Source organism: Juglans regia, chromosome 3 (assembly GCF_001411555.2).
Source record: "Juglans regia cultivar Chandler chromosome 3, Walnut 2.0, whole genome shotgun sequence".
Taxonomy (NCBI): Eukaryota; Viridiplantae; Streptophyta; class Magnoliopsida; order Fagales; family Juglandaceae; genus Juglans; species Juglans regia.
Genome location: NC_049903.1, coordinates 10,931,666 through 10,945,467, shown reverse-complemented (window position 1 = coordinate 10,945,467; position 13,802 = coordinate 10,931,666). Strand labels below are relative to the sequence as shown.

Below are 13,802 nucleotides of genomic sequence, written 5' to 3'. Positions count from 1 at the left end.
GTTATATATAGTTTCAAATAAGACAAAGGAGAGTAATACAATAGAAGCCGCAAAGGGACAATGAAACATAAGCAGTAATGCCCAGCGTCATGGCTTACGACTCATCCTACACACTAGGAAAAGGACACAGAAAATAATCCCAATATGATTAGGATTTCTATCTCCCCACTGATTTTGTCTACTTCCCCGTGCACCTTAAGGCCTCGTTTGTCATGGTCGGCCATACCATTCGTGACAATACTGAAACTTTGAAACTTTCACTGCCAGTGCCTGATAGAGTCACGAGGTTTAAAAAGTATCTAACTTTATTTAATGGAAAATGATACTTTTTCTCAAATTTATTTACTACTCGAATATTTTATTTATTTATTCTTAATAATTAAGAAAGTCATTATTAATAAAATTGTATATATATTTTTTTAATTCTTTTTAATAACTAAAGATACGGCCAGTACTAGCCGACTGACTAGCAGCACCTTAATTAATTTTGAACAGAATAAAGTTGACTCAGCTATGACTGAGTGCTAGCCCCATAGAAATGTTGGGTGTTTCGAAAGAATATGGAACTAAACAATGATTAAAATGTTGGAAAAAATGCAATCTTCAAATTATCGCAACCGGGAAATCTGGGCCACAAATTGTTCCTCCGTGAACTGAACCGTTGTCACTACCTTAACGGATTGCGGATATTTTCGTCGCGTGATAAAGATTCCGGAATTAGCAAATTGCTATTGCAAAGACATGCATGTGGACCTCGCTCGATATTCTTTTGAATTTACAACGCTTAAAGACGTAACAGAGAAATTGCTATTTGAGTATTGAATTTGAACCTTTCAGTCGATGCTTTCTTTCCATCAGGATTGTCCTTTCTCGTTGCTGAGATTTCGGCCTCAAAAACAAGTTAAGATATAAATTAAAAATTGAGATAAAATATTATTTTAGTTTTAGAATTTGAAAAAATTAAATTGTTTATTTTATTTTGTGTAAAAATTTAAGCAAATTATAATGATAAGATGAGATAATGTAAAAGTGAACGAGACGGTCCCATCACTCTTTCCGATTTATTTATTCATTTTTTGCTTTTTTTTTTTTTTCCCAGAAGCGAGAGGAACAATATATGTAGAAATTTACAAGCAAATGTATTAGCTGATAATATCCATATAGAAATTAATTAAGACAAATGATGGTGGACGTTGCGTGATGGCGGAAGGCCGACTGAGCGTTCGGGCGCGGCGGCGGAGACTGGTACCTGGCGTTCGGGCGAAGCTTTGAGGTTGACGTGACATTGCAGAGACAGGGCGTTTGGACGGTTTTGGGTTATTCATAGCAAGTACTGATATAATACATATTCATAAAGTCAACTTCGTTCAAAACAAAACTTACCTAAAGCAGCGTGTCTTATAATGCCAATCCTCACTGTTTGCCGTTAGAAAAGACAAGAATAATCACAAAAATAGTAAACTCAGTTTGTCGCGTGTACCCATCGTCGGTTTCTGTGACTCGCGAAAACCTGTTAGCTAAAACGTCATACCACATTTGAATGCTGGGTCCCAGATCCAGCCAGATCTGTCATCCCAGAAACTCATGCTCTGAATGTTGAGATCTGTTCGAGCTAGCTTACCACTCATCACAGCTTGGGGTCACGATAGAGGGTATATTAGATGGTGTTGAAATAAAGTAAAACATATTAACTGTGTAGACTGGGGGGGTGCGGGTAATCTGTTTTTTAAAACAAATCATATTCTAGATTAACACAATCCTTTAGTACAATATAAACAAAGTTTAAAGGATCCACATGTGACTTGTACCATTTATTTTATCACTATTACTAAGTAGCAATGGCATTGGCCAGATAAAGAAAAGTAAAGAAAGCGAGAAAAGGCGACAATTAAAAATGGGCAAAAATGGGAGTAAGCCTTGTAAGGAAGAACCTCAAGTCCATGGGCTGTAATGATTGTATTGTTGGTATAGGGGGTGGTTTCTAAGAAATTCTGATTTTTTCCCTTCTGGATGAGACTTGAGAAATTATAATTTCAGGTATTATTGGCCCCCCAGTTATGTAACCAACAGATTTTGCCTAGAAGTTTTAGATTTTTAAAAAAAAAAAAAAAAAAAACACCCAGTTAATATGCCATTCGTGCAGTACTCATGCCCTCCGACAAACAAAAAAAACGCCTAGAAACAAAAGGTGAAAAAGATAAGGATAATATCCAACTGTACAAAATTCACGGTTATTCAAAATTCATGCATGAATCCATCCACCAAGTTAGATGTGTGTAGCTCGTGTAAATTGATAATACAACCAGGGACTTTCAATTGTACCTTCAACCATCCTGTAAAGAGCTGACCACCATCCATCTCTTGAGATCTGGTATTGATCAAGCGACTCTTCAATTACTTTGTCATGATTTCCTTCCAAAACCCTCTGTAGAGTTATCACTGCGTCCTTTGTTTTCTTGAGGATACTGTTTTCATCTTCTATTTCCAGACGTTGAAGATCATTATGTGATGAGGTAAGGCTAACAGCAACTGCAAACTTGGTAGCAGCAGCCCATCGGGAAGAGGCAAGCCATCTCCTCTGTCTATCAACCTGGTTGTTCTCTCTTGCCAACTTGTTTTCTTCTTCTACCCTAAGTACCAAGCCGCGTAAGTATTGAGCATTTGCTGCCCCTGTACTTCGTACCATATTAGAGAAAGCACTTTCTTCATTTGACAGCAGTTTCTCTGGGGTATCATATTCTAAAACCTGAAAAACGCATGAATTTTATATCAACAAAGAAACTAGATGAAGCTAAAGACTGAAGGTCAAACAAAATCAGCTTAAAAAATGTCATGGATTCTCAAATTCGACTCATTCAAACTTTCAGCATTTCTCATCATCAAACACGGTTATTACAGCAGCAAAAAAAAACAATAACAAGAAGAAAGAAATGAGCTGGAAAAGCTCACAACACATACCTGACCAGCATCAAGCAGAAGGATCCGGTCACAGTCGATGATGGTATTCAGTCGATGAGCAATAATAAGCATTGTACATGATTTAAATTCCTCTCGAATAGTTTTCTGAATAAGGGCATCAGTTCTAACATCAACCGCTGCAGTAGCCTCATCAAGAACCAGTATCTTTGATCTCCGCAACAATGCCCGAGCAAGACTTAATAGTTGCCTCTGTCCAACACTGAAATTTTCCCCTGCTTCTGAAACCTTCACAGGATATACAACGTCACTCTCAGTTAACAGTTACATTTTTCTTTTAAATTTTAAAAATCACAAGGATATAAGCTACTTCTGGTGAAAATTATAAAAATGCCTCTTGACAGATTTAAGGCTAAAAATAAAGTGAAACCCTAAAGACAATCTATAGTTGAAGAGTAAGGAAGAAGGTAAATTAATCGAACAACAAAGTCATCCAGAATGGGTGAGGAGAAGGTCTATTCATCAAACAACAAAATCCTCCAGAATGGGTGACTTATGAGTTAGCGTTTTACATCCACAACCCAAATCATCTAGTTAAAAAGAATAAGCATTTACCTCAGCATCCAGACCAAAAGAATTCCTCCTGATTACGTCCTTCAAATGTGCCCTCTCTAATGCCTCCCAAAGGTCAGCATCATTGTGCTCATTGAAAGGATCAAGATTAAATCTCACAGATCCTGGGAAGTTATAAGGTCAATATTAGAATAAAAAAGGCTACTTCATTCATGTCTTTTAATTAATTAAAACAGTCAACTTGAAAAGCAAAGGCTCTCATCAGAAAAATAAAAATATAGCCTCCCATAATATTAGGGCCGTGTCATACATGTCCTAAACATGACATAGCTGAAAGTTGGATGAATCCATGACACAATGAGCAAACATTCATTAACACAAGTGAAACATAGTTGTACTGTACACTGAACAACCCAATAAGTATACTGATCGATAAGTTGGACATGAACCCATTAATGCCACATCTATAGAATTAGACTGGTTTTATATGAAGCTTCCATTTTTTAAGTCTAAGCCCAAAAAAAAAAAAAAAAACCAAGAAAGAAGTCCTTTCAGTCCAAGAATAAGCGATTGTCAGTAATAATTTTTCTTTTTTTGGTTTGCCAAGAATTATGAGTGTTTTTGTAATTCCTCAATTCCTGGTTGTGGGCCATTTTATGGGTTAATTTTACCAATAGCTTAGTTTTATTTAGAGAAAAGCCATTAGTAGAACATGGAATATTCACCCTGATTTGCAATTCAAAGTTGCATTTACCCCTTCCCTTCAGTTTTAGCGAATATATGCCTTCTGTAAGTACACAAATAATAATAGAAACAAGCAACCAGACACCTTTTTTGGACATTAAAAGTCATGACAGCGCACATATTGACCATTATTAGGTCATGGATCTGGACACTAGGGCATTCTTTAAAAACTGGGCCTCAAGTGCAACCGTTCTCAATGTTAATCTGGATAAAATGGTTCAGAATGGAAAAGAAAAAAAAAAAAATAAAATAAGGTCACTTTATGGGAGTAGTCATAGAACTGCAGTTTAAGAAAGTGGAGTAAATCTCTTGAATCCAATGAAACATTTCCATCAAGGAAAAGAAAAAACCAGGTTGAAGTCAAATAAACAAGGAGGAGCCAAGCGCACTCAGCTGTCATATGGATTTAAAGAGAGATTGTGGTCAGTGTACCTGAAAAGAGAACTGGGGACTGTGGTATGATTCCAAGAACTTTACGTAGATCTTCCAGTCCAAACTTAGCAACATCATAATCATCAATTAATATTCTTCCCCTTTCCAGTTCTACAATACGAAATAAAGCATTGAGCATGCTAGATTTCCCAGCCCCAGTCCTTCCAACAATTCCCACTTTGTCAGTTGGAGAAATTGTGAAAGACAATCCATGCAGGACAGGAGGAAGTTCAGGCCTATAACGTAGGACAACATCCTCAAACTTAATGGATCCTGAAGAAGGCCATCCAGGAGGGGGCCGGTTGCTCTCAATAATAAGAGGAGCCTCTGGAGGCAAATCTATATATGTGCCAACCCGCTCAACTGCATTTAGACTATTCTCAGCCAAACTTGCAAGTCTGAGTACACCAGTCAGCAAACCCGTAATGTTTAAAGCATAGCTAAGAAGAAGGCCCATGGTGGATGCAAATGCCTGCTGGTTTTCTGCTCTCCCATTCTGCATGACAGCAAAAGTAGCTGTAAACCAAATCATGAGGCCTCCCAATGTTTCCAAACGAATTGCTAGCCAGCGGTTTCCACTCATGTTCACAAGGGTAAATCTAATATTGTTGTCCACAGACTTCCCATTGATATCCGCCATCCGATCATAAGCTTTGTATGCACGAATAGTTGATAGACCATTCAGTGCTTCTCCAAATTGTGCATAAACAGGAGATCTGCTGATGGAGTCCAAGCGCTTTACTTCCCGTGCTGTGCTCTAAAGAAATAAAATGATGATCACATTAAATATCAACTACACTTCTTGAAAATAAAATGCTCACCGGTGGAAGTGTGTATGAACAGTAAAGGACTAAAAAAATTTATTTATTTATTGATAAGTGAAGGACTAAAAAATTTAATCCAGTTTATTGTGATCTGCGAGGGACTCCAAGTTACCACTAGCCTTTCTAGTCAAGTGGTACCTCTGCCCCAATATGAGGGGAAGGGGAGCAAGGAAAAGGAAGAATTATGCACTTTAAAAAGGAAGGATGGGGATATGGACAGCGGGATTGCTGCCCCATATTCTGCAGCCCACTCTCACAGTTTCATCAGGGAGAAGAGAGAGAGAGAGAGAGAGACTTTAACTTAGTATAACCTTTGGAAAGTTACAAAATCACAAAAATAACCGCCCATACCAACCGTGCATAGAAATCAAGAAGACAACATGAACACCAGATGAGATGGGTCAGTCATCCGCTACAGAGTGTCATTAGCTGGCGCCACCAAAACAAAGTGATTGCTACATGTTGGAGAACTTCAAAGACACGAGGAAGCTTGAAAAAGTTACAGGAGGGTAGAAGAAAATAAATATTGATTTGGAGATTTACTGGGCAGCACGTGAGAAAAGGATAAACTAAAGCCAAACATATTTGAGCAATAAGATGGTTGACTTCATCGGAATGTTTGCTTTCTGTTTAGATAACATCAAGGAAGCATCTGTGTTACCATTATATCTGCTGCCAATGAACTTGAACTTCTTCTGGACTCGTGCAACATTTACTTATATGCAACATGAATCTGATTTCACTCAATATATTGATAGAGTATAACTTATGAGTCCCATAAATGCAAAGAGCATGAAGAACTGAAATATAAGATTTTTCCATACCTGATAGTATAGGTAGGCCGCATAAAACAAAACCAAAAGTGGCATTATGGCCCATAAAGACATCGTGCTCACAATTCCTATCAAGATGAAAGTAGAAAGGAGCTGCGATACTTGGCCAAGAAACATGTTCATAAATGTAGCAACACTTCGATCTATGTCCCCTAAATCCTTTGCAAATCTATTGATGATCCGTCCAAGTGGATTGGTTTGAAAAAAGACCATCGGAGCTCTTAGTATGGATCCAAGCATGGCATCATGCAACCGTCTGGCAGCATAGAGACTTGATATAATCAACCAATAAGAGTTCGCCAATGTCACCAAAACCTGAACCAGAAAGTGTATGGGATACAAATACATTTAAAAGCCCAGATATTTCCAGCTGAAACCAGACATAAGTAAATGTAACCAGACATAAACACCCAACTTCTCAAAATAGCAGCAAATACTGAACTTAAGCCATACAAAAGAAGGGGGGCAGCATGTGTTCCAAGGAGTTTACTATAAAAATTTAAGCCAATTATCATTTAACTGTAATCATACCTGGCCAAATGATAAAGATGCATATATCAGATTGTAGAAACCAGGATTGTATCCCACAGAAGTGCCTTGATCAGTCCAATGGCTTAACCATGTGCTACTTGAAACTCGAAGAACTTCAGTAAAGACATAGCATGCAAATAGTATCATAACCACCCATAGGCCCCCTAATGCATCCTTATACCTGTACCCAAAAATTGGATCAACTCCTTCAAAATAAGGAAAAAGAAGCCATTACAAACAGGTTAACTGATAGGTCATCATATTTTAACTTGGGATTGAATAAACTGCTAATGTCTGAACAGCAAATCATTAAGCACAGACTTTATGGTATATGATCCCATATCAAGCATTCCGTGGAGATATCGTATCTTTCCATTCTCCCATCACCCCTATTTTTCTTCTATCATTCTTCTTCTGCTTTAATTTCTCTCTCTCCTACATTTTGCATATCTTTATACTCTCACTCTTTATTGTTCCAAAATCTTCTCTGTCTCTATCTCAATCATCTATGGCTTCCAATCCATGTTCAATTTACCTCACACGTGAATCTACAATCCCTTAAAAATTATGAGCTCTTCTTGAGGATTGCATTTTGAATTTATGGTTCTTGAAACACTGCTTCATAATCTATTGGATACTTTAGCATGGTAGTTGTTGAATGGTTTCATTTTAGGATTTGGAGTTTGATTCAATGTGGATGATGGAAGGAATATCCATATTGGAAAAGGAAATATGTGTGTTGTTCATATTTAGAAGGTTAAGGAATAAAGAAACACAATGCAACCAGTTTTTAGCATGAGACAAGCATCAAGGCCCCTGTTTGAATAAGAATCCCACTCTATAACCATTAAGAAATAATAAAATTTGATTTGCCAAAGTTTTTCAAGGTTTCAAGGGTGATGAAGAATAAAATCAAATATTTTTCTATAGCAATGCTTGAGGTCTAGAAGAACTGCATATCCTATTCAAAATGCAAAAATTTTGACCACTTATTTTTTAATCAATCATCGGTACTAATTTGAATTCTCATTTTCAATAAACTAAAAAATACAATTTCTACTTACAGAATTGCCACATAAATTAAGGTGCCATTTTGTTACCTTCTCAAGACATTCAAACTGACAACACCCGTTTCCCGCTCTTCCTTCTTGATAAGAACAGACTTGCCTTCCTTCGCTTTATTTGTAGGGTTTGCATTCTTTGAAAAATCGTTCACCGATCCATTTGCAACAGGTGTCAAAGAGGTCTTAGGATCAATGGTATCAACCTCTTCCTTTTCTTCCTCATATTCTTCCACCTTTCCCGCATTTTCCATTAGCTTTTGGAACAGTATGCCTGTATTAGAAAGCTCCTCAAATGTTCCCTCCTCTTTCACCACACCTTCATGGACCAGAATGATTCTATCGACCTGTGAGAGAAAATGTAGCTGATTTGTGACCAGGACTCTGGTCTTTCCTCTTAGTTCTCCCTTAATGCATTTATCAAAAACCTGAAGATCATTAGCAACACAAGTTAGAACACTAGAAGATAATCTTAAACAACAGTTCTATCAAAACTTTCAGAATTCTAATATGGTTGTATTATTAATTTTGCAAAAAAATAAATGGAAAAAATACATTTAAGAACACACAGCATAGTCAGAAATGTGCAAAGATATGTATACGCAAACAATTTTTTTATTGGCATTGGGTGTTCGAGAACAAAGTCCCAATCAATCCTGGGGGTGCATAGGCCCCTCAATAAGGAGTTCCCCTAGAAATTCGACCAGTCCGATGGCCCCTAAAAATTATTTTCTCCCAAGAAGATTTGAACCTTAGACCTGGAGGGACACACCATCAAGACCAAGGCCCATACCACTTGAGCCAACCTCTAGGGGCAAGATTTTAAAAGATACAAATACTTAGTTCATCCACTCGATTCAAACTTTATATTATTTTTTTTATCGATAAACAAAATTTTATTGAGCATAAAATAGACAAAGGCCCGAGTATACGGGACATATACAAGAGCATCGCCTATGCATGCTAGTTTAGCAATACAAGGAAGTCATGAAAATACATGCCATTAAAATCAATTACAATCGACCAATGGAGTAAAGTATTGAAAAATAAACTTTTAAGCTCATCCGTTGATCGCTCTCAATCTTCAAAGCTTCTTGCATTTCTCTCACTCCAAATACACCACCATAGGCAAATTGGGACCATCTTCCACACTGTTGCAATCTGAGGGTTGCCCTGGATACTTCACCAAGAAGCTAGGAGGTCAATTACCCTTTTCGGCATCTCCCAAGCTAATCCTATCCGAGCAAAGAAGTCATTCCACATGGTCGTAGCAATCTCACAATGTAGTAACCGATGATTTATGGATTCTCCACTCTTTTTACACATACAACACCAATCCATGACTATGATGTGGCATTTCCGTAGGTTGTCTATCTTTAGTATCTTCCCCAATGAGGTTGTCCATACAAAAAAAAATCCTTCAAAAGTGCTTTAGTCTTCCAAATACTCTTCCATGGAAATGAATTTATATTATGCGTGGTCATGACATGATAGTAGGAGCGGACTGTGAACTTCCCTTTCTTAGAAGGGCACCAAATGATCTTATCTTCAGCTCACCTCATTATACAGGTGGAGTACACTAGATCATAGAACTCAAAAAAGTGTCAACTTTCCAATCTTGTGCATCTCTAAAGAATGTAACATTTCATTGGGCAATACCATTAGATAGGATTAAGAGGTCCGCAATTGAGGCTTATTTCCTTCTTGCTATGCCATAGAATTCGGAATAAGCTTCCATGAGTGTCCTTTCACCACACCATACATCATGCCAAAATTTTATTTTGGATCCATCACCCACCTCAAAACGGATATTTCTTGAATATGCATCCCATCCTCTTCTTATGTGTTTCCATAGTCTCATCCCATATGGCCCACTTACCTCATTCGAACACCATCCTCCCCATGGTTCACCAAACTCCATAGCCATTTGCCAAGCAAAACTTTGTTAAAAGATTGCAAGTTGCGAATACCCAATCCTCCTTTTGAGATAGGGGAACACACTGTATCCCATTTTACCAAATGGAATTTAAACTCATCGTTCATCCCCAAAAAAAAAAAAAGAAAAGAAAAAGAAATCCCTTTGAAGTTTCTCCATGCAATGAGCCACCTTGGTGGGAAGCGGAAATAGTGATAGAAAGTAGTTTGGCAAGTTGGATAGGGTACTTTTGATTAAACACCTCTAGATGGGTATATCTTCTTCCAACTAGCCAGTTTCCGCTCCATTTTTTCTATTACATCCCAAATAGATTTCGATTTGAACGAGGCACCCAAAGGAAGACCCAAATATTTCATCGGCAGTTGGGATATCTTGCTTTCCAAAATGTGGGCCATGCTCTCCACATACGGAACATTCCCCACTGAGACTACTAATTTAGCCAAGTTCACCTTCAACCCCAAAATAGCTTTAAAGCATAAAAGGAGTGCCCTCAGAGCTCGAATTTGATCACGACTAGTGCCACAAAAGACTAGGGTATCATCAAAAAATAATAGGTGAGATATGTGAAGTGAGCTAGTATTTGCCTCCCCCACTATGAATTCGGATAAGAACCCGCCCTCCATGACCTCTAAAATCATCTTGCTAACAACGTCCATTACAAAAACGAAAAGTAGCAGAGATAGAGGGTCACATTGTCTCAAGCCTCGTGCGCTTTTAAAAAAGCCCTTTGGTGTGCCATTCACCAAGACAGAAAAACAAACAGTAGATACACTGGTTGATCCAAGAACACCATTTCAAGCCAAAGCCACATCTCTTGAGCATATAGAGCAAAAATCTCCAATTGATTCTGTAATAGGGCTTCTCCATATTAAGCTTACACAAGAGCCCCTACACTCCCGACTTGAGCCTACAAACCAAGATTTGAATAATCTAACAAATCTACAATAGAAAGAACCATAATACCCTAAATTGAGTATAAGAGGTGGCAAATGGGATCTCGCATTTCTTGGAAGAAAGTTATTGCCCAATGATTCCAAGGGACTCCAATTGTAACATTGACTAGTTTTTTTGTAGTAGAAGTCCATTTTTTTATACAAGTATAAGTCTAATTATGGGTTGAGCTTTCCTTAGGTCATTACAAAAGGTATCAAAGTCAATCCCAATTAGAAATGTGAAACTTGAACCGTGTTACCTACAACAAAATGACCCGACGAAAATGACAAGAATTCAAGGGAGAAGATTATAATACCTAAGATCGAGAAGATTGAGAGGAGGTTAGCAGGTTGGAAAAAGTTATATTTGCCTTAAGGGGTAAGAATTACTTTGATTAAGAGTACCTTGTCTAATCTTCCTACTTATTTCCTTTCTCTTTTCCCTATGCTGGCAGGGATGGCAAATAGAATTGAGAGGATTTTTCAGAATTTCTTGTGGGGAGGTAAAGGGAGGAAAGAAAGTTTCATTTGGTAAGTTGGAATAAGGTGTGTCAACCGATTTCGTGTGGAGGTTTGGAGGTGCGAAATTTGAGGCTCTTTAACAAAGCTCTTCGTGGGAAATGGCTATGGAAATATCATATTGAGAGGGATGCATTATGGAAAAATGTTGTTGATGTTAAATATGGGAGAATGTGGGGGAGTTGGTGTTCTAATGAAGTAAGAGGAGCATATGGGGTGGTGGAAGTCCATTCAGATGGGCTGGGGGGAGTTTGACAATCGTTTTAAATTTAAGGTGGGAGATGGGACTAGGATACATTTTTGTCATGATATTTGGTGTGGGGATTCAGCCCTCAAGAATGTTTTCCCTCCCCTTTTTAGAATTGTTAGAGACCAAGATGCTGCAGTGGCTGATTCCTTCTATTTTGAATAATAATCTTCAATGGAATGTTGAATTTGAGAGAGATGTGCATGATTGGGAAGTGAATGTAGTCTCAGATTTTTTTGGAAGATTATTTGATTTGAAGATTGTGCAGGGAAGGGAGGATAGCTTGTTGTGGGTTCATGCAGGAAATTCCAGATTGGAATGGGAGGTGTTTTGAAGACAGAGAACGCTTGATGGGAGAACTTAGGGGGTTTTTCTTTAATAATTGGAGTGTGTGGGCTAAGGCTTTTGTATTGAATGGAGATGATTTTCTTGACTTTCTTTAGTCTTTTTCAGTTTTTAGAGTGTATGTAGGTATTTCCTCTTGTATACTTCCTGTGTACTAGAGCTATGCCTATTCTTGGTAATAAAATCTCTTATTAAATATAAAAAAATAAAATAAAATAAAAATGTATAGGAAGTGGTAAATGGAATGCAAAATTTCATGGGAGGGTGAAGTTATTGCCCTTTATAATGATTTCAAAAGACTATAATTGTAACATTGACAAGCCCTTTCCAAGTACAAGTCCATATGTGACTTGACCTTTTTTTGGATTGCTCAAAAAATAGTTCCATAAGCACTAAATCACTCACATAAAAATCATAAGAACAAAATTTAAGCTCAAAAATAGACAGCTCACATTCTCATTCTAAATCATTCACACAAATCACAAACGGGCTGCATCCTAAATGAGATTGATCCAATGTCGTCCAAACAATCTTTTCCAAATCAAGTGCACATTAATCACCTTTTGAGGTATGATCCATTCAACCCCAAACACATAAAAATAGAAGTCCTAAACATCCTTTTACCACAAAAAAATGAACCAACAAATGGTCAACACACAACGCTGAATTTTCCCATAGCACTAGTCTAGGAAGAGTATTTCTTTTGACAAGATCATCTTGAATCAGAGCAATGTAATGAATAACAATATTTGAACTCTAAAATTGATTCAATGAGAATTAAATAGTATAACATAGGAAGATCTTTTATCAAACTGAATTCAAACTTAAATTTCAGATCCGATCAATAATTTATCTACTTTCTTTATCATTCTTTTCCATTCTTTCTTTTCTACAACCTATGCCCCCTTTGTGCAATCATCTGATGAAATATCATATCACCGTTATACTTGCTTACATCGGTTGTAAAGATAATTTCTTTCGAAACAAATATCCACAGTTGAAATGGCAAGAGAAAAGATTTTCTAGGGGCTTGGGTAAGCCATATACCCCTCTAAAGGAATTGGAAGTCACCTAAATCCTCTTTAAAGCCTCATAATAAGAAGAAATATTATGGTTATGACTGCAGTTCAACTTCCACTTCAATCCTTAGGGTGAGCTCTATTGGCATCTTAGAATAAAAGAGCCAAGCAAATCAACAAATTCTAATTTCTTTTTTATGGCAAGAAACCTCGGAGATTGATCAGACTTGTGACCGTGGCCTCTAGGGTCAAAGTGGTAGTGTAATACCCCATACTGACTAATAAGGGTAGGTGGTATATAGGATCCCACATTACTTGAGAAAGAGAAGTCATTTTAGAGTATAGGCCCAGATGTGGCTTGGGCCTCCCTGGGGATGTTACAGGTGGCCACACAATCACAGAGACCACGACTTGACCGTGAGTCTCTAGTCATGGATGAGGCCCACCGTCTTAGAGCCAAAGTCTCTAGAAGCCATCCTCCCAATATGAGACGCATGTTTATCTTCTACTAACCTGAATAAATCTGGAAACATGTCATTAATCGGAATGTACCCCCAAAATGCATCATGCCAAAAACAAAATGGACTATACTACCTCCTAGCATTAAGTTTATAAAGCTGAGAATCCTTACCCGACCTACTCCAACACTTCTCTGAAGACTAGATCCCCAAGTCCTCAACAACTCAGAAGTCCACTAACTAGACTACCCAATATTTAACTCCAATAACAGATCTCCAAAAATAACCCCATTCACACAATAGTGCTTGGTTATTACTGCTCAAGTCTGCATGACTGGAGAAGAAATATAACCTTACAAGTAAAATGGACCGCTGATAATTTTTACAGGCTTCTTAAAATAATTGAAAAAAATGCGCATAAATTAAATAACT

General features: G+C 37.5%; 1 protein-coding gene across 1 annotated transcript in view; it reads right to left on the bottom strand.

The window, feature by feature from the left end:
* Positions 1–1,517: 1,517 nt before the first annotated feature.
* Positions 1,518–13,802, bottom strand: part of LOC108996527 (ABC transporter C family member 2-like) — a 45,503-nt gene continuing 33,218 nt past the window's right edge. Inside the window, exons 21-29 of the mRNA XM_035688680.1 lie at positions 7,954–8,342; positions 6,854–7,034; positions 6,314–6,637; positions 4,666–5,422; positions 3,532–3,653; positions 2,959–3,204; positions 2,322–2,746; positions 2,263–2,267; positions 1,518–1,633 (exon numbers count right to left, since the gene is read on the bottom strand). Coding sequence (XP_035544573.1) covers positions 1,518–1,633; positions 2,263–2,267; positions 2,322–2,746; positions 2,959–3,204; positions 3,532–3,653; positions 4,666–5,422; positions 6,314–6,637; positions 6,854–7,034; positions 7,954–8,342 — 2,565 coding nt within the window. The remainder of the gene's footprint in view (positions 1,634–2,262; positions 2,268–2,321; positions 2,747–2,958; positions 3,205–3,531; positions 3,654–4,665; positions 5,423–6,313; positions 6,638–6,853; positions 7,035–7,953; positions 8,343–13,802) is intronic.